This window comes from Sebastes fasciatus, chromosome 18 (genome assembly GCF_043250625.1).
Source record: "Sebastes fasciatus isolate fSebFas1 chromosome 18, fSebFas1.pri, whole genome shotgun sequence".
Classification (NCBI taxonomy): Eukaryota; Metazoa; Chordata; class Actinopteri; order Perciformes; family Sebastidae; genus Sebastes; species Sebastes fasciatus.
The window spans coordinates 14,163,480-14,183,232 of NC_133812.1; the positions used below are offsets into that span (position 1 = coordinate 14,163,480).

Consider the following 19,753-nt stretch of genomic DNA (forward strand, 5'->3'; position numbering starts at 1 on the left):
CCCTAATTTGCAAAAGTTGATGACAGGGAATTCCCATCACATGAGGAGGAAACTGGTCTGCATAGCCGTTGCGGTTGGGCCCATACTAATCCCACCACAGGAATATATGAACCACCTGAGCACAATGAAGCAGAATAATTAGAGTTTGATAGAGGCACAATATTGGATATAATGCAGGACCCACCTTAGTCGATAATGTGGTTTAAGCTCCCAAACAAGTTTGCAATTAATTAATTAACAAAAAAAGAAAATAACATGACTACAGTATACAGGGGGAAATAATGACACCATCTCATTTAAAAGTTTTTATTTGAAATGATTTTAAATACAAATAATATATTTTTCCATTTACAATGACAGTTCCTTTGTAAACAAACGTGGCAGATAGATAGTCATTGGGGGTAGTTTGTCCAAACTGAGGCGGCCTGCCGGCCAGTCGCCTGGACAAGGTCTGTCATGGGAAGAGATGGTGTCGTATTTAACCTCACTGCAGTGTTTTTTGTTTTTTTTCCACACAGCGTAAATCACTGATGCTACATTCTATTGCAGAGCGATAAATACTCAGAGTACAATGTTAACCGGCTTTGAACGCAATTACTGGAGGGTAGAGTGAGCGCATGTGAGTTTTGTGTCGAGTGTGTCGAGAGAGAGCGTGCCCAGAGATATTCATACCTTTATCCCTCTCCTGCACTAACATAACACACTAGTATATACCAGTAGAAACTTTTAACTAAGTGTGGAAAGTCATGATGAAAGATTAGTCATTTCTGTTAAACACTGTCAAGTCGTCGACATACAGTGAGAGCCCGCAGAGCTACACGAGGAAGCTCTGATTTTCTTTTTCTTTTTCGCACTCACGAGTCTAACAGATGTAAAAAAACAACAAGGTTAGATTGGAACAAAACAAAACAATGAGTTACATTTGTTATAATATAACAAAAACTAATTTTAAATGAAAGTGGGTTCCTCTTTGTTAGCCACAACTGCTCTGTATTCCTCAAACAGAAAAATTAAAACGAAAATCCTTGAGGAGATGTGGTAGGGGGAAAAAAAAACTCCATCTGAAATGGCAGTTGTAATTTCAAAACGGAGGTCGTTCTGACTAAAGGTGCTGGACAGAATATGCCAAGTCTTACACTGAAAGTTACTTTCAACAGGTTGTTTTGTTTGAGACACTTTTCAGATCATGAGTGCGTTGCGTGTCAGGGACCTCATACTCCGATCCCTTTAACGCAGGGCCGGTCACATGTCACGTATGACTGCTAATCCTTTTCAGATCAGAGATATGTACTCCATGACTCAGGAGCTATAGGTTACTATGGAGACACTAACTTAAAAACAAAAGAAAAAACTGTTACAAAACACAAAAGAAACTTTTTTTTCTCTGCTCTCCCGAGAAACCACTGATGCATAGCACCCAAGGACTTGTAACGTTGTGGTATTTCAGTTGTATTCATAAGGCCTTTTCGGACACTGAGTATACACTGGAATGTGCTACAATTGTAAAAGGAAAAAAAAAAAAAAGGATGAAGAGAAAAGGAAGTCACTTCTCTGAAAAGCCACAAGTATGTATATCTATATATATATATATATCAGTATCTGAGCCCCTTAAAAAGACTGAAAACTCACAACTTGTATGTAGTATATGGACAAGAAGAGTACTCAATAATTCAAACAAATCTTAACACTGCAAGTTTTGCCATTTTCCCCCCATTATACGTGAGGTCATTTCATTTCAAGATCCACCTGCTTTCGACCTCTTTCAGAAAAAACAGTTTGACAGTGTCTACCTGTATAGACATCTCCTTAAACATACAGTGAGTACAAGTACATACAAGTGACTGGCTGGTTTGACAGCAGAAAATAAAAAAAAATTAAAAAAAATAAACCTGACAAGACTCAACTGTGCCCCCCATGCGCTGAAAGGAGCAAACGTCCCAATGGTTTATGTGTTATCCCCCGACGAATAGGGCTAAAGCTCACACGTCTGCAGTTTTAAGTGTACAATAGAAAGTATCATTGGTGTGGAAAACATCGGTGCCGAGTGATTTATTTTTTTAAATTAGGAGCGAGAGCGATGTTACGATTTTCCATACGGAGGTTTTTTGTTAATTTTGCAAACGGAATTAGCTGTTATACATCCCCCCCCTCTCCACCCCTCGAGAAAAAAGAAGAAAAGAGCCCAGATAATAGGTCCTCCAGTCCACAGTGTGTCAATCTTTCATACCTGTACAAACACATACATTGTTACAAACACACGCACCATCCACTCGCACTCTTACGTGCACACCCACTCACACACACCTGGGCCTGGGTAAAGTATTCACAGAATTCTCTTCTGCCCAGCGACGGAAAGTGAACGAACAAGTCTCTGTAGAAAAGGGGGAAATGGGAGGGGGGCGGGGTCACAGTCCATGTAAAGATAAAATGGAGGAGAAGAAGGAGGGCTCTGTGTGTAGAAACTGTCCCCAGTGATTCTGTGTGTGTTTGGTGTGTGTGTGTGTGTGTGTGTGTGTGTGTGTGTGGCGGGCACAGCTTTGCTGCCCCTCGTTCACTGCTCTTGAGTGCTGTTGTGGGGTCAGGAGTGGGTGGGTGGCCAGTCCATGGAGGGGGCTGAGCGAGCGTGTGTGTGTGTGTGTGTGTGTGTGTATCCGCGTTCAGTCGTTGTCCTCGTCGTCGTCTTCACTCTCCTCGATGCCGTCGCTGTCCTCCTGCTCCTCATCCTCCTCCTCCGTGTCGGGGATGTCCCACTGCGGGTGGTTGTCCAGCATGGCCTTGGCCTCGTGGACCTCCAGCTGGAGAGAACACAAGATTTAGATGTTTTGGCAACATTTTACAGAGGCACACTAACTCTCTAGTCATTGGCCATTAAGAGTGCAGTATTCATCGATATCTTAGGGTGCTTTCACACCTGTAGGTCTGGTTCATTTTTTCCCCAACCAGAGGGAAAGAAAAAAAAGACACACTGATGTCTTTTAGTCTCGGTCTGGTTCATGTTCACACTGGCTGTTTTACAAACGAACCGAGAGTTGTTAATACAAAGTCATACAAACTGACGTACATCATTCGTCGGATATCATAACAGATCATGAGCATTATGTGTCGAGACTGTGACTCAACCTCATTTTATGAATAATGAACGACCGGGCAGAAACGGGACAAAAGAAGTCCACATGTAAGTGGATTGAGACTCTCCTTTTCAGGTGGTCTCGGTCCAGTTGTTGACAGCTTTCTGACCGGCCTAAATGAACCGAACTACATGAAAATCACCTCCGACCTAGAACCAGAGTTAGGTGTGAAAGCAGCGTTTTTAACTAAGTGTAATTGATGAAACAGAGGCTAAAAAAAGAATCAGGTTTTACTGCCATCTAGCTGTTGACATTAACAAGTCCAAAAGTAACAGAGCACTGAATTAAAGCACAACATAAAATCAATAGAAATAATAAAATCAGTAATAATATATAGATCCCAAAATAGCCCATGAAATGAGGAATAATCCCTCAACATTATTCATTCGCACAGCACCGCAAAGCTTCAAATATTTCTCACCGAAGCTTTGAAGCACAAAAAAAAAATGGTATTCGGGACGGCTACCTAGTTCAGTGTGAGAAGTTGTGTGCCAAATTTCAAAACTTAAACCCGCTGCGGGCAACGTAACAATAGTTTTATGGTATACAGAATTACTTATTTCAACTAGTTTTACAAATAAAGCTGCAATGTTTCGTAGATTTAAACTACACTGAATGAAAATCTCATTATAAACTGCAAACTGGATGTGCAACAGAGACCATGTAGAGTCACATTGTCTAAATTAATTTACATACTGTACCTTTATGTGCCGCGTCCAACCTTACAAATAGCATTTAAAGACACAGTATTAAGATAAATTCTCATTATCTCTGAACCTCATCGATTTCTTGACCTATTACAGCAACATCACACCGTAAGAGCACATTATCTTAATGTCTATCAGGTGTTTAAATAAATAAATAACAGTACAATTCATGCTCTGTTTGGCTTGTAACCGATCCCCTAATTCCCAACAGCTTGGCATCAATTAACACCATTGTTCTGCGAGCTGCTGGTACATTTTGGCCGTGGCCACCGGTGGGTCTATTGTCTCAGCTGATTTAGCAGGCAAACTGTTTTGGGCAGCGGCAGGCGTCCTCCAAGCACTCACACACACACATTTGCACACACACACACACACACAGCTTTCATTCTTGTCACCTTGAGTGGTTTGATCTGGTCCAGTCCCAGGTAGGAATCGGAACGGAGGATGACAGAGTATTGGTAGTTGCCTGTTTTGGAGGGGGCTGGAAACTTCAGCTCCACCTGGGGAACAAAACACAAACAGCTGTCAAATCTAATCACAGGAGCACTCCGGGCGCAGTCGCATAACTGTGCGTCTGAGGGCATGATTGCTCGATGTGTTAAGTGTTACAGTGACGCACGTGGCGACGCTACATTGTGGCTGGATTGTTACGGCTGATGTAAAAAAAAATTAAATTGCCGCCACATAAAGAAACAAGGTGGACGTTATCAGCGGTTAAGAAGACAGCACCGAGGCAACAGGAGGCAGCAAACCTGAAAAAGACTGCTGAATATTAGAAACTTATTAAAAATACAATCTGCCATTGACGCACACTCATCGAGCTGCAGAGGGACGGAGTGCGGTAGGTAAAGGCCAACGCTGTACAGATTTTAAAGCCCCTTGAGGCAAATTTGTGATTTGTGATGTATAAATAAAATTGACTTGACATGATGATAGGGTCCAACTGTAAATATTAGACCAGCATTACCTCAGGCTGTGATTACCATGTCGTGCAATTACATATGGCAAACATCTAATTATCAGCACAATGAGGCCAATTATTATGCAGCGGGTGAGCGGAGAATGAGCCGTGAACACGGCGGCAATTTGCTGCCGTCCCCTTGTTGATGAAAGCGTATCTCCTGCCCTCCCCAAAAAGTCACGCAACGTATAAGCAGTGGCACAACACTAACAAACAGGACGAATTGTTGAGGTGACAGACTAATTGATTGCTAGACAGTGAACCGTTATGCATGGGCGGATCACCTCTCGCCATTACATTCCTTCAGACAGCTGGTCATGCAGACTTACACAGGGCCCCATTAAGCTTTTACCTCGCTGTCAGGCCTTATTGTTGCTGGAGAACACCCGGATCAGAGGTGCGAAATAAACACACACACATATATGCACGCACTTCTCTGAGGAAATAACGACACAAGTGCAAAGGGTTGCCTAGCAACAGGATGTGTGATGGGGCTACGGCGCACAGGAAACATGAAACGTGAACACACACACACTTTAACTTTATAAGACCTTTCTACTCCAGACGGATTATAGCATAAGTCACAATACAGCCTCGACGTATTTTAATATAACACACACATAACCCTGACTTTATAATACAATGGAGGGAAACCGATTGACTATAATTTTGATAATCAAGTAGTGGTTAAACTGATTTATCAAGAATAAATGCCAAATGTTTGCTGGTTCCAGCTTCTCAAATCTGAGGGGTTTTCTGCTTTTTATCAGTTTAATATCATATTAAATTGAATACATTTTGGTTTTGGTGTGTTTGTAATTTAAAAATGTCACCTTGGGCTCTCAGAAAATCTCATGGCCCTTGAGGGGGCCAATTTTATGCCATTTCATATACTAGAAAATAAATCAAACTATAATTTCCGCCTCGCAGTTCTGTGCCTACGCCAACCAGTCAAGTTTATCCTCTTAGAAATTTGAGTAAAATTGTCATAATTAGCATATGAATTGTTGCGTTATGGCTAAAAAAAATAGTTTTGTGAGGTCACAGTGATCTTTGACTAGGGACAGGCCATGATTTTTGATTTTTGAAAAATATAATTTCCCTTCTTTTAACCGTCGCAGGCGCTGGTAGTAACGTTACTACCCGTAAAACGTCTATGCCACGCTCAGCTCGGCTCTTTTCTGTCAGCGCTTTTCTGAGATATCGCTTTCACAAAAATGGGATGGACATGGGGTCACAGTGACCCTGACCTTTGACCTGTGATGAACAAAATCTAATCAGCTCATCCTTGAGTCCAAGTGGATGTTTGTGCCACATTTGAAGAAATTCCCTCTAGGTGTTCCTGAGATATCGCGTTCACAAGTCGGACGGACGGACAACCCGAAAACGTAATGCCTCCGACCACGACGGTCACCAGCACTGAGGCATAAAAATCTCGACAGAGTCGTACTGTACCAGGCATACATTTCCTCTCATGTGTGTTATCAAAACTCAAAAAGGTATATTTGCCCATGCATAAACAAAAACACAAACTCACCTCTTCTGTGTCTTTTAGCGTGCAGACGTGGTAGGGCATGGAGACGAGGGTCTGATCTCTGCGGTCGGCGATGTAGAGCCACCACCACTCGTGCTTCTCCTCGGGGAAGTAGATGCTGTAGACGGGGTGCGTCACCTTTGACTTGGTCTCTAGCAGAGCCCGCTCTCGCCGCTGGATGCTTTGCTGCAACGCCTCCCACTCCTGACGGGGTGAGGTGTGGAAGAGTGGAGGGTTAGGTAGGGTTCAGGTACGAGCAGTGTTTCCTTTCCTTTACATTCATTAGCTTGACTAGGATATCAGGGACTGAGCGCTGCAGTTTTATGCTTCCAGGTGTGGAATTTACAAGGAGTGAAACACACAGTACTGATTGATATTTTCACCATATGCCATTTTTAAAAGTTGTCTGACCTCTTCATCGTCGCCGGCCATCTCGTCCACCTCCGTGTCGCTTTGTTTGTCGCTGTCTTCGTCTCTCTCGCTGGGAGAGTCCTTGGTGGCTTCGCCCTCTTCCGACTCGCTGCCCTTGTCTGAGGCCTCGTCCTCCTCCTCCTTCACTACTACTGCAGCCGCTGCTGGTGCTGCTACGACTTCCTGTGACATCAACATCGATAACAAGAATTTATAATGTATGCGGCGTTGTTTTAAAAACAAAAATCACATGACAACCTAATACAGTTAAATGTGTATAAAAATCACCAAGCAGCTTTAACTCAGCTGCGATTGGACACGTACATTTCCTGCCACGTTGCCGTTGGCCTGCTTGGCTTTAGCAGGCGCAGGAGTGGCCTTCTTCTTGGTTAATTTTTTCTTCTTGGACTTGGCTGTCTTCTTAGTCGCTTTACTCTTGTTCTGCCAAACTTTTGTTTTGGTTTTACTCGTGTCGCCCTGCTTTGCCCAGACAAAATAAGGTTAGTTAAACACGACATGATTTCTTAGCATTAAGCTTTTAATCATGGCTAAATCTGACCCAAACAGAGTTTATGTGTTGTCTGAAATAGGTCTGAGTTGACACGTGCTGTGTGTGTGTGTTTTATCCTTACCGCTTCCTCTGTAGTGGCAGACTCCTCTGTTAGACACGGTAATGAATCCTGCTCTTTTTCAAACACCTCCTACACACAAAGGATACAGTTAATTTATGCTTTTCAACAATGCATGTGATAAGATAAGAGATAAAATAATCCTTTATTAATCCCACAGCGGGGAAATTTGCAGTTACAGCAGTAAAGGGAGACGTTAGTATTGCACATGAATGTGTGAATGAATGGTCAGTTTTTGGCATGTGCAGTTCACTGGGAGCTGTGTTGGTTATATAGAGTCAACAGTACACTCTAGTGGTCATCCATGGAAGTGCATCTCCAAGGCAACAAAGAAATCAACTGGATTTGCAAATGTTGCTTTCTAGTAATCCATTCATATGTTGGATAACGTCAGTGTTTAACTAAAGGCAGTCATTCCTTACCTGCATCCGTTTTCTGGTTAAGGTGACCGTTACTGTGACAATAGAGCCTGCTGTGATGTTATTGCTGTCTTCATCATCAAGGACTGCAACGACACAGGGAGAGAGAGAGAAATATAACTTTCAATATCCAAGAGTTTGAGTGCTGAATCTGAACAGTTACACAATGCAAGCTAGACTATGTCACTTTTTTTTCTTTTTTTTTTCAAGCTGCATGCATGAGTTTATCCGATTCATTTCCGAAGAAACTGCACTCATGCTTATCCATGTGGCCCCATAACGATTTCACTACTTTGTTTGATCAGTTATTGCTAAAGCGTTGCTCAAAAGAGTGTTTTGCACCTCTCTCTACATATCAATGCTACCTTCACTGTACTCCATAGTTGAGTAGCACCGCCCTATCTATTAGGGGAGGGAAAAAAAATGTACTCACCTATGTATTGTAATTTATTTTTTTACAATTTTGAAATCTTTTTTTTTAATTCCAGAATCGATATAACAACTGAGTGTATGTGGAGGTAGAAGGAAGTCTTTGGTTTTCACACATTGCCCGGAAAAGCAGAGCTAGGCATCACGGCTAAAGCTACATGCTAACTCTGTCATGGACAGGTAAAGTTATCATTAGCAGTAACGAGCAGTCAAGCCAGCCGTCACTCTCATCTCTGTGGTCAAATCAGCCGATGCTACAACTATAGCAACATCTTATGTTAAATGCATTCAAACGGCCCCGATCGAGCTGAACACGAAACGTATAAAGAGTGACTACGCCCGGTTTTGAAAGTAAGGCCTTCAACAAAGAGTATACAAAACGCATAAGGAAATATGTTATATAATCAAATTAATCTTAAGTATAAAAACATTACATGTCCGTTGTAAATTAAAAAGAAAATATTACTAATTTGTGAGGGAAATGTCTTCATTCTTCATTCTTTGATTTTTTACATTGCTGGAAAAAGATTTAATAAATAATTTGTGACAGTGACTGATATATTTGACTTCTCTGACTACATAAATGCTGAAAATCAAAAAATTTTACTGTTACCAATTTGGACATTTTCCAAACTAAAAGTCCCTAAAAGTGTAGGATTCAACTTTTTCTCATGGTCTGGTGTTACAAAGTTACCAAAAATCACAATTAATTGTCTTATTGAATCGCAATACTTAGAAATAACAATACATCGACACATCCAAGTATCGGGGTAGTATCGAATCGGGAGATAAGCATATCGTCTCAACCCTACTATCTATAACGACAACAATCACACTTAGGTGAAGTATCTTCGGCTAAAGTGACAAAGACTAAGATGGATTTAACCGACTGCATGTGGACGTGTCATAGGTCGGCTGGTGGCCAAACAAAGTGTGTTTGTATGTGTGTATTTTAGGACCGACCCTGCAGTTTGGTGTCCATGGCGATGTGAGGGAAGCTGCCCAGCACACTAATGACCTCATCGTACTTCTCCTCCCCCAGGAAACGCAGCATGCTGCGTCTGTCGGAGTCCTTGAGACTCACCAGGTCCTGGAGGCTCCGAACTTTATACTAAAAGAGGAGAGGGCAAATTAACCGTTGATCCATTGCACAACCAAAACGTTTCTTCATCTTGTGTGCATGTACTGTACACAGACACTCTGCAGTCATACCTTCTTAGAGACGCAGTAGCGAAGGTGCTCCTCCTCAAAGTGGGGCAGCTGTAACAGTGGTGACTTTGACTCCTGCAGACCCTGCACTATCATTTGGGTCAGCTTCATACAGTTCTCTATGGTTACCAGTCGAGGAGCATGGAAACCTGGAGGCAATGGGCACAATTATCAAAGACGTTATGTGGGTTGAGACTTGTGAGAATTTTATTCAAAGTTATAACTCCTCTGTGTGTGTGTGTGTGTGTGTGTGTGTGTGTGTGTGTGTGTGTGTGTGTGTGTGTGTGTGTGTGTGTGTACCTCCTCTGCTGTTGGCCATCATGGTGAGCTGACAGCCCACGTTGATCATCTCCTGGAGGAGAGCTGGACTCTTCCTCACCACAAACCTCTGATCTGAAACCCAAACACACACACATATACCATGTTCTAAATAACAAGTTCATGACCTTAAGAAAAGATTAGAAGAGTATTATTATGCAGATAATGGCCTGAAATTGTCCTCTTCTTCAAAATTTCATTAAATCCATTCCCAGTGTTTCCCACAGGATTTTGTGAGACAGTGTTGGGTGGACCTTAGACCCTCCATGGGGGGCCCGGAAGAACATTTTGTACATTTTAAAATTAAATGCATCAATCTGGTGCACTTTGAGAGCAAAATGAAGGGGCTGGATCTACGAAGAACTTTGTGCTATTGTAAACAATGTTGTGCTCTAACAGTGGTGGAATGTAATCAAGTACATTTAGGCTACTCAAGTACTGTACTTACGTACAATTTTGAGGTACTTGTACTTTACTTGAGTATTTCCATTTTACGTAATGTTATACTTCTACTCCACTACATCTCAGAGGGAAATATTGTACTTTTTACTTCAATACATTTATTTGACAATATTAGTTACTAGCTAGAGATACTTTATACAAAATATAAAATCAACAAATGGTGTATTATTACGTAGTATATAATTATTATTAATTATTACTCCAAGTATATTTTAATGCTAATACTTTTATACTTCTACTTAAGTAACAGTTTGAATGCAGGACTTTTACCTATAACTGTATTTTTTACACTGGTATTACTAGTAAAATTAAAAGATCCGAGTACTTCTTCCACTACTGTGCTCTAGCGAACAATTAAATCATGAACACATTGGTCGTATAGATATGAATGGTGATGACACGGCAAAAAAGTCACACTCACAAAGCATGGTAAACGAGACGTGGCCCCGTGTTTCAAGACGGGTCGGGTGGGCTGCCGACATCGCCGGCCTGCCAGCCGGCCCACCCGTTGAGAGGTGTAACAATATTTTCGGTTCATTAAGAAACTGAGGCAGACTCAGCCGAAAAACAGCACAGCTTGCCAAGATTGTGTTCTTTACGGTTCACAAACGGCTGGAGAAAAACGACTAAAACTACTCTAAACAGCTTGTTCTAGTTGAGTATGTGACCTTACCTCTGTGTGTAGGAGTGTACACATATAAACAGGGGGAGGGTTGTGTATATTCATGAGGAAATCTTGTGACTTCACAACTTCACTTCTAACAGCTGGTGCGGCTGTTTTTATTTCCCATTTTTGGAACTGTAAAGAACCAGTTCCTGACCACTGGTGTTGCTTCAGAGAAGGCTGACCTGAAGCTACACACGCTAGCTCACTGTGTTCTTATGTGAACATATGAAATAAGAAACTTCATTTATCAGCCCTCTTAAGAGTAGTTTTTAGAACAGCAATAGTAATGCCTCATTGAATAGTAAAAACATAATATGTCTATACTTCTTACGGTCTTTACACATCAAATCCATACAAAAGGAATAATAGAATGAATTGGACTTAGTGTGTAAGGTTTCTGTGCATAACTATTTAAAAAAACACATTAGAAAAATACAGACTTTGTGTGCAAAGGCCTATTTGTATTTTAGTGTCCTACCTTCCTCCAACTCTTCTGATACGTCCATGCGTGCCAGGTGGGCAAGCACTAAGACCCTGGCCTTCAAACTGTAAGGATAGCAGAATGGAGGCTCCTTCTTCTTCACGTTGATATTCCCCAACTCGCGGATCAACTGCAAGACAAACAGGAGAGGTTCTTTATGACACATACTTGAGGTTAATCTGCTGTGAATGGCTCACAGACAGGCACAAAACTTTTGAGAGTCTGATGAAGTTGTTATTACCTGTGGCACTTCGATGTTGTCTGTTGGTCGTATGGTGGCATCTTTATTGCTGCGAGGGTCAAACTCGAATGCCGCTGTCAACACCATGGCTAACCCTGGAGGGAAAAATTGGTGAAAATCAGAATTAGTCAAAAAAAGAAAGAAAAGATGACAGGAAAATGAGATTCATAAACCTGTTTTGTTAGGTGGAAGTCAAGATTGTTTGACTGATGTATAAATCGTTGCAGAAAAAATATTAACGCAGCGAGTTAAAATCAGAGATGCCCCGATCGTTCAGTCTCATACATGTGCCGCATGATGGTTAGACGTCACAGCCACACATGTGCACAACATGCACGTCGCACACACAGCGGCAGGTGTGGCACAGAGTACAGCCACAGACATCATGTTGTCGGTGTGGAAGCATACATAAAGCTTGCAAATTGTAACACCGGCAAGTCCAAAATAAGCAGTGGAGGAACAACCACAGCTTTCTGAGTGAGAGAAGGTTCTGTAACTTGGTATTTAATATTTAATATTTAAATATTGGTTATTTAATAGTCAATGTTTTTATCATGAACATACAATTGAATTGAAATGTTCCGTGAAAGAACGGTTACAAAAATATTTGTGTATGCTGTCAATTATAGTTCTTAGATCGGTCATCAGTGCAAAATGACAATTTATGATATATATATATATACACCGATCAGCCATAACATTATGACAGCATGGGCACCCTGACCGGTCTGCGGCTACGCAGCCCCGTACGCAACAAACTGCGATGCACTGTGTGTTCTGACACCTTTCTATCAGAACCAGCATTAACGTTTTCAGCAATGTGAGCTCCAGTAGCTCTTCTATTGGATCGGACAACACGGGCCAGCCTTCGCTCCTCATGTGCATCAATGAGCCTTGGGTCTGACCCTGTCACCGGTTTTCCTTCCTTGGACCACTTTTGGTAAGTCCTGACCACTGCAGACTGGGAACATCCCACAAGAGCTGCAGTTTTGGAGATGCTCTGACCCAGTCGTCTAGCCAGCACTATTTGGCCCTTGTCAAAGTCGCTCACATCCTTACGCTTGACAGCTGAATCCTTTGCTAAACATAACTGTTTCCCAACGCAAAGCCATACTAAGTACTGTCCGTGAACACTGTATCCCCATTTTACTGCTTGTACAGCTTTATTGTGCTTGTATCTGGTCAAAGTCTTGTTGTACATTATGAGAAGTAGGTAAACTCACGCTTCATGTTCATGTTGGGCGTCTTGTACATGAAATGCATGAAGAGCTGGGTGGTGTTGATGAGGATCTGGTCTCCGCTGTATCGGATGGAGCGGTACCACCATGTGCCCTACGATACAGAAGGATAAACAAAAAAAGAAAAAACTGAGAAATCTGGGATCTGGGAGATGGCAACTGTTTTATACGATCTATCGCACAGAACATGACGAGGACTTACCACAACAACAGGAAGGATGACCATAAAGGCTAGTCCATAAACCAACAGCACCTATAGAAGAAAGATAAATATAATACGCTCTTTGGGTTATTGATGACATTGGCTCGCTGCTAGTATAATACAAAGCACTACAAGCTAATGAAGGTAGATTTATTAATTATAACTACTAATATCAATAAATATATACCAGCATCGAGTTCTTCTGGTCAACAATCCAGGCTGGCAGGGCAATACCAAAGCTGGTGGCTAGAAAGGGAAACAGAAGAGGCAATGGAAGAGAATTGAAAAATCTGTTCAAGAATATCTCTTTTTAATTTGGAGCCCAGTGAGCGTGCAGTTTGAAAACCCGCAGTAGAAGTGTGTGTGAAAGTGGGAGACATATTTTCATGATATGCTCAGCTCTCACTGGAATGACTGGGCTGCCGTGTTTCAATTCATCTTCCATTGTAACACGTTCATGATTACGAGAGGCTGACTCACCGGCATCGAGCACAGAAGGTGTGGCAGGGCAACACATACAAAATGCAAACGTGTGGGATTTAGGTTATCTTCACTCACCTCCCGGACCATCCGGGTTACCGTATATTTCCCAGTTTTGTCGCGATTGTTCATTTGTCAGACTGTGGAGAAAAAAAAAAGGTAAGTAAGAAGTAAATGAATAAATCTCCTTAAAAAAAGTCTGGGCTTTCTATTGATTAATCTGCTTATTGATTATGCAGATGCCAGTCTTGCTGTCTGGCTTACAAAGTCAAGACCTGAATAACACTTACGCAGCATAGGCTTTGGCGATTCTCATGAATGTGGCCTCATCTCCACCTTTGTCGGGATGATACTTGAGCGACAGTACACGGTATTGCTTCTTGATTTCTGACAGTGATGCACCCTGGAAACAGAAATATACTTATAAACTCCTTACCACACCACATATAGTGTAATTAACAGAAAGATAAAACAAATAAACAATACTATTGAGTCTCAAAAGTCCTGTAAGATGTTTATTTTTATCTTGTGTTTTATCTTAGACAAGTTATGGGTCTAATATCTTGTGCACATACGATAAAAAAGTGTCTTTAGGGACTTCAGAGGCTCTGTAGAATACAGCAGACTTTATGTTTGTGTGTGTGTGTTTACCGGGTCCAAGTTGAGGACTTCATATGGATTATACTCCTGGTACTCTCTGTCCAGCTTGGACACCTTGTAGGCTAGTAGCAGGAACACAGCCCAGCCAAATAACAAGGCTGCTTTCCTGAAAACGGCAACACACAAACAAGAAGAAAAAAAGATGTCACGCACAAATGTCTGTGCTCCCTGGAGACAACATCAGGCCTGTCTCATTTTTACGAGACACTTTCACACAGCGGCTGGCAAGAATTCTAAGTGTTTGAAGTTAAGATATTGTGTGCAGAAGCAATCTGCAATGCAAACTGGCTTTCGTTTAAAAGCTACGAACATCAGGCCATTAGAAAGACTACAGAAAGCTTAATCTACTGCATACAAGCAGAATGGCAGGACAGGTTCTGACATTGTTGTTGTTTGGTTATGCATGGAAGTGTAACTTGTTTCCATGACAATGGCAAAACCCTATGGCCTGCTCTGCAGCATCTGTTGCCATGACGACCGCTCGCTGGCCTGAGTTGTCTGGGTGGCTCAAAGTGAAAAAAAATACATGATGGATTCCTATAATAAACACCATCGTTATGATACAGTTGTGAAGCGGAAACAAGATACTGAGATTTTTGGGAGAAAGGCTGATTCATTCCACTTAATAAACCCGCTTCCACCAGATTCAGTCGCAACCATCCAAATAATAAAGAATTTATGAATTTTGAGAGTAAAAACAAGGATGTAGGTCTCGTGACAGAACAGGAGTAGAAAGTGGATGTGTGATGAAGGGAAACAGGCAGCTGAGGAGGCAGAACAAAGAGGAGATACTCGCAGAAACACTGGAGGCAAATGAGTGAGACGCTGAACCACACTTGTACACCCAATCTTCCCATTAACCCACACAAGCAGAATGAATAAACACGGAGAAAACAGCGTCATGTTAAGAGAAATGTTAAACAGCGCAACGTGATGTTTACACCGACACCACTGAGAGTTTACACGTGAAAACAACACAAGCCGAACTTTGTGTAAAAAAATGACCCGATACAAGAGCATATACTGTAATCTTGAGTCTGCCTACGCTAACGGACAACGTGGCCTTTGCCTCATCTTCACACACAACAGTGACAACATCTCTGTCCAGCTGGAAAACACACAGTGAGTGAACCAGTAAGATATCAGGAACCAGAGATGATGGAAGGATGTGTGCGCTTTCTCAATGCAAACAGCTCAGGCAAAGTCACGCCCAAACAACAGAGGTGATGTGACATTCAGCGACAAAAGGAGAAGGGAGCAAACAAACCAAGGAAACAAACCTGTTATCACACTGCCGAGTTAGTTATGGCCAATCATATGTCAAGACACATAACGTGGTTCCATAAATAACTACCGGCAGTGAATAATTCAAAAGTATAATCAACTCAAATCCACAGAAGTCGCCCTCCTTGAATTTAAAGAATCATATTTATTTATTTACTACAACAAAAACTACAAATTATTGGACTCACTTTAGTGTTGGGACAATGCTCTGCTGTGACTTCATCAGCCTGAGCCGGTACCACAGACACCTGCCATGTACCCTCCTCAGGCTCTTCAGACGCAGTTGTTCTGGAAAGAAAAAATGGACAGAGAGAGAGAGAGAGAGAGAGAGAGAGAGATTATGGACACATTAGCACCATCACACCAGTCGCAATGAATACTGATAATGCCACAGCAAATTTGGGTATGATCACTGGTGCTTGAAGTTAATCAGTTGCGGGCCCTAGTCTGTGGAACAAACTGCATCTCCACATCAGATCTGCTCCCTCTACGGAGTCTTTCAAAGCACAGCTCATCTTGTTTTAAATGTGCTATAGAAATAAATTTGACTTGACTAATCTAAATCAGGGGTGAGTGATATTTTCACTGAAAACATAAAATGGATATGTTAGTCAAGCAGGGAGATGTTTGCTTCATTCAGCTTGAAATAAGTTCAGAAATTAATTTCTTAATTGTTAATGCCATGATGCTAACCAGGATAACTTACAATACAAGATGTAGTATTAAATCAACATATCAATAACTCTTAGCATGGTGACTTGTCATTTAACTAGTCCCAGTAGACCAGCTGTGTAAAGCTTTCTAGCACACATTATTACATAACCCGTGTTAGATATGTGTTGACAAACAAGATAGCTGTACTAAGATAAGGGTATATCTGGGATAAGGTCAACAAAGCCACAAAAGCAAGCTTGAGAAACTTGAGGAGAGTGACTCTGGCTTTTGGGTAGCTTTAACTAGCCTGCACTTAGCTTCATTTTGACCCACTGAAGAAGGCAATAAAAGACTGGATATGTGAAGTTAGTGAGAGATAACTAGTATAATAGGTAAAGCTGGTGTGGTGGTAACTTGTGTTAAACACTGCTGAACAGTACAAGACATTATGATCACAAGTTAGACCAGCTGTGTAAAGCTTACTAGCACACATTATTACATAACCTGTGTTAGATATGTGTTTACAAACAAGATAGCTGTACTAAGATAAGGATATAGCTGGGATAAGGTCAATAAAGCATCACAAAGGCAAGCTTTGAGAACCTGAGGAGAGTGACTCTGGCTTTTAGTTAGCACTTAGCTTCACTTTGACCCACTGAAGGAGGCAATAACTCACTGGATGTGTGAAGTTTGAGAGAGATAACTAATGGGATTTATAATAATAGGTGAAGCTGGTGTGGTGGTAACTTGTGTTAAACACTGTGCTGCTGAACTCTGAACAGCACAAGATGTTATGATCACAAGTCACATTGGGTTATAGGTCACTGCATCTAGAGCAGCAAGCTAGACAGATTTAACAGAAGTGGTTACAAGCATGGTGACATTTAACTAGTCCCAGTAGACCAGCTGTGTGAAGCATATTAGATATGCTATGTTGTTAACAAACAAGATAGTCGTGCTAAGATAAGGAAACATCTGGGATAAGGTTAATAAAGAAACCACAAAGGCACGTTTTGAGAAGGTGGGAGAGTGACTCTGGCTTTTAGTTAGCTTTAACTAGCCTGCACTTAGCTTCACTTTAACCCACTGAAGAAGACAATAACTGACTCAACATGTGAAGTTAGTGAGACATAACTAGTGGGCTGTATAATAGGTAGAGCTGGTGTGGTGGTAACTGTGCTGCTGAACTCTAAACAGTACAAGAAACAGGGGTAAACATGTGTGTAACGTTTTGCTAGCCTACATTCACAAGTTAATGTAACATTGGGTTACATCTCTGCATCTTTAGCAGCTAGTTAGATTAACACAGCTTGGTTTACAAGCTGAACTCTCCTGTGCTGATGAGTTAGCTGAAGTTAGCAGCAGACATTGAGGCCTTACCAGCATTCTGATCCCGGGGCCAGAGGTAATATGTGGCCGGGATCACAATAAGTCCCACGAAGGACGTGAGGAAATAGAAGAAGGTGTTGCCGCTGTCATCGTACTGGAACTGCTGCCCGGCCATTGTCGTAGCAGGCGGCTTGTGGGTCTTGTGGCCCTTCTTCTTCTTCTTCTTCTTCTCCTTCCTCCCCCTGCTAAGCCCCAATGTGTGCGACTGTGACAGACAACGTTAGCTTAGCCAGCAGCCAAGAAGACCAGCAGCTCTGATCAGCATCGGTGTACGTGGTGTACGCACGCGCAATGGGGACTTTTCTTCTTCTTCGCTGCTGGTTTGAGACGGAAGCTTTTTTTGGAGACGCTACTGATCCCTAGTGGTGTGACATGGAGATTATGTCAGGGGTCAGCAACCTTTACTGTCAAAAGAGACATTTTAGGCAAAAAAATAAATATAATAATCTGTCTGGAGTTGCAAGACATTTGAGCATTGTGATGAAGGTAACACAGTTTATAGTCTAAGTATATAGTATAGAAGTCTAATGCAGTGAGGGCCAAAGAGCAAATGTACGACGGAGTATTAGGGTCAAAAATAATCGAAGATTTCAAGAATAAAGTCATAACTTTACAAGAAAAAAAGTTGTAATATTACGAGAATAAAGTCATAACTTTACGAGAAAAAAAGTTGTAATATTACGAGAATAAAGTCATAACTTTACGAGAAAAAAGTTGTAATATTACGAGATAAAGTCATAACTTTACAAGAGAAAAAAAGTTGTAATATTACGAGAATAAAGTCATAATATTATGAGAAAAAAAGTCATATTACGAGAATAAAGTCATAACTTTACGAGAAAAAAATCGTAATAGTACGAGAATAAAGTCATAACTTTACGAGAAAAAAGTTGTAATATTACGAGAATAAAGTCATAACTTTACGAGAAAAAAGTCGTAACTTTATGAGAAAAAAGTCGTAATATTACGAGAATAAAGTCATTACTTAACGAGAAAAAAACAGTCGTAATATTACGAGAATAAAGTCATTACTTAACGAGAAAAAAACAGTTGTAATATTACGATAATAAAGTCATAACTTTAAGAGAAAAAAAGTCTTAATATTACAAGAATAAAGTCATAACTTTACGAGAAAAAAGCCGTAATATTACGAGATAAAGTCATAACTTTACGAGAAAAAAAGTCGTAATATTACAAGAATAAAGTCATAACTTTAAGAGAAAAAAAGTCGTAATATTACAAGAATAAAGTCATAACTTTATGAGAAAATAACACGTAAAATTACTACTTCATAATATTATGACTTCATTCTCATAATATTATGACTTTATTCTCAAAATATTATGACTTTATTCTCAAAATCTCAGTTTGTTTGTTTTTTCCTCAAAGTGGCCCTAATACTGCGTCGTACCGTCGTACCATAGACCTACAATAATGATACATAAAAATTAAAATTTAAACCAAAAAAACTTTATTCATTTCCATTTTAAAAAATCCACAGGGAGCCACTGGAGAGGAGCTGTAGAGCCGCATGTGGCTCCGGAGCCCCAGGTTGCTGACCTCTGCCCTATATGGTGTGAATGAGGCTTTATGAGCTCGATTAAAGCAGTCAAATAGATATATTATGTTAAGACATAACATACCTGACGACTTCATAAGGAATTACATTAGACTCGGCAACTCTTGCACCAAGTTCCATAATTTTTTTGGGGTGTAAACATGACAATTCTAGCTGAGAGGTCCCACAAATATCCCAGCATGATTACTTTATTTATTTATTTATTCCTTCATTCTGCACCAACCTGTCCACATTCAAATCACAAATCACAACTCACCTTTTTAGAACTGCTTTTAATGTGTGATTAATATTGTGTGTTTTATATCTTTCTTTATGATGTCCTTGTTTTATGATCTTTTTATCTTTGTAAAGTGTCTTTGAGTTTTTAGAAAATATTTATAATTATTATTATTATAAATATTATTATTATTGTTGTTATTATTAATAATAATTATTATTATTATTATTATTTATTAAAAAGGGGGGTGCCAGTGCAATGTTCTTTCAGGGTTGGTTAGTCATGATTTTGCAGAATGATGTAAAAAAGAATTGCCCACTCATCCCACTCATTGTGAAAACAAACACAGCTATATACATAACCTTGTGCATATCTATAGTATTATAATTATATCTCTGTCATAATAACTGATGTGGCTTAAAAAAAAGAAAGAAAAATAGCTATTTTAATCTAT

General features: G+C 40.7%; 1 protein-coding gene across 2 annotated transcripts; it reads right to left on the reverse strand.

The window, feature by feature from the left end:
- Positions 1-292: 292 nt before the first annotated feature.
- Positions 293-17,812, reverse strand: sec63 (SEC63 homolog, protein translocation regulator). 2 transcript variants are annotated; one of them, XM_074614777.1, is made up of 21 exons: positions 17,790-17,812; positions 17,495-17,708; positions 15,649-15,748; positions 14,168-14,282; positions 13,807-13,919; positions 13,595-13,656; positions 13,224-13,282; positions 13,037-13,087; positions 12,820-12,928; positions 11,597-11,691; positions 11,353-11,485; positions 9,728-9,820; positions 9,431-9,576; positions 9,182-9,329; positions 7,793-7,875; positions 7,374-7,442; positions 7,066-7,221; positions 6,742-6,924; positions 6,334-6,534; positions 4,231-4,335; positions 293-2,795 (listed from the first exon to the last, which is right to left on the reverse strand). In XM_074614777.1, exons 2-21 carry the CDS (start codon positions 17,616-17,618, stop codon positions 2,658-2,660), a joined length of 2,283 nt encoding a protein of 760 aa, XP_074470878.1. In that variant the 5' UTR covers positions 17,619-17,708; positions 17,790-17,812; the 3' UTR covers positions 293-2,657. The 2 variants fall into 2 exon arrangements, with proteins under 2 accessions (XP_074470878.1, XP_074470879.1); XM_074614778.1 differs by lacking the exon at positions 17,790-17,812 and having other exon boundaries at positions 7,066-7,218; positions 17,495-17,784.
- Between the last annotated feature and the right edge of the window lie 1,941 nt (positions 17,813-19,753).

Excerpts from the sequence above, each read along its gene's own strand:
- sec63 (XM_074614777.1), bottom strand. The coding sequence starts at position 17,618 with ATGGCCGGGCAGCAGTTCCAGTACGATGACAGCGGCAACACCTTCTTC. Across the intron at positions 11,486-11,596 it reads ACAACATCGAAGTGCCACAG|TTGATCCGCGAGTTGGGGAA; the intron begins GTAATAACAACT and ends TTTGTCTTGCAG. Across the intron at positions 9,330-9,430 it reads GCTACTGCGTCTCTAAGAAG|TATAAAGTTCGGAGCCTCCA; the intron begins GTATGACTGCAG and ends CTCCTCTTTTAG.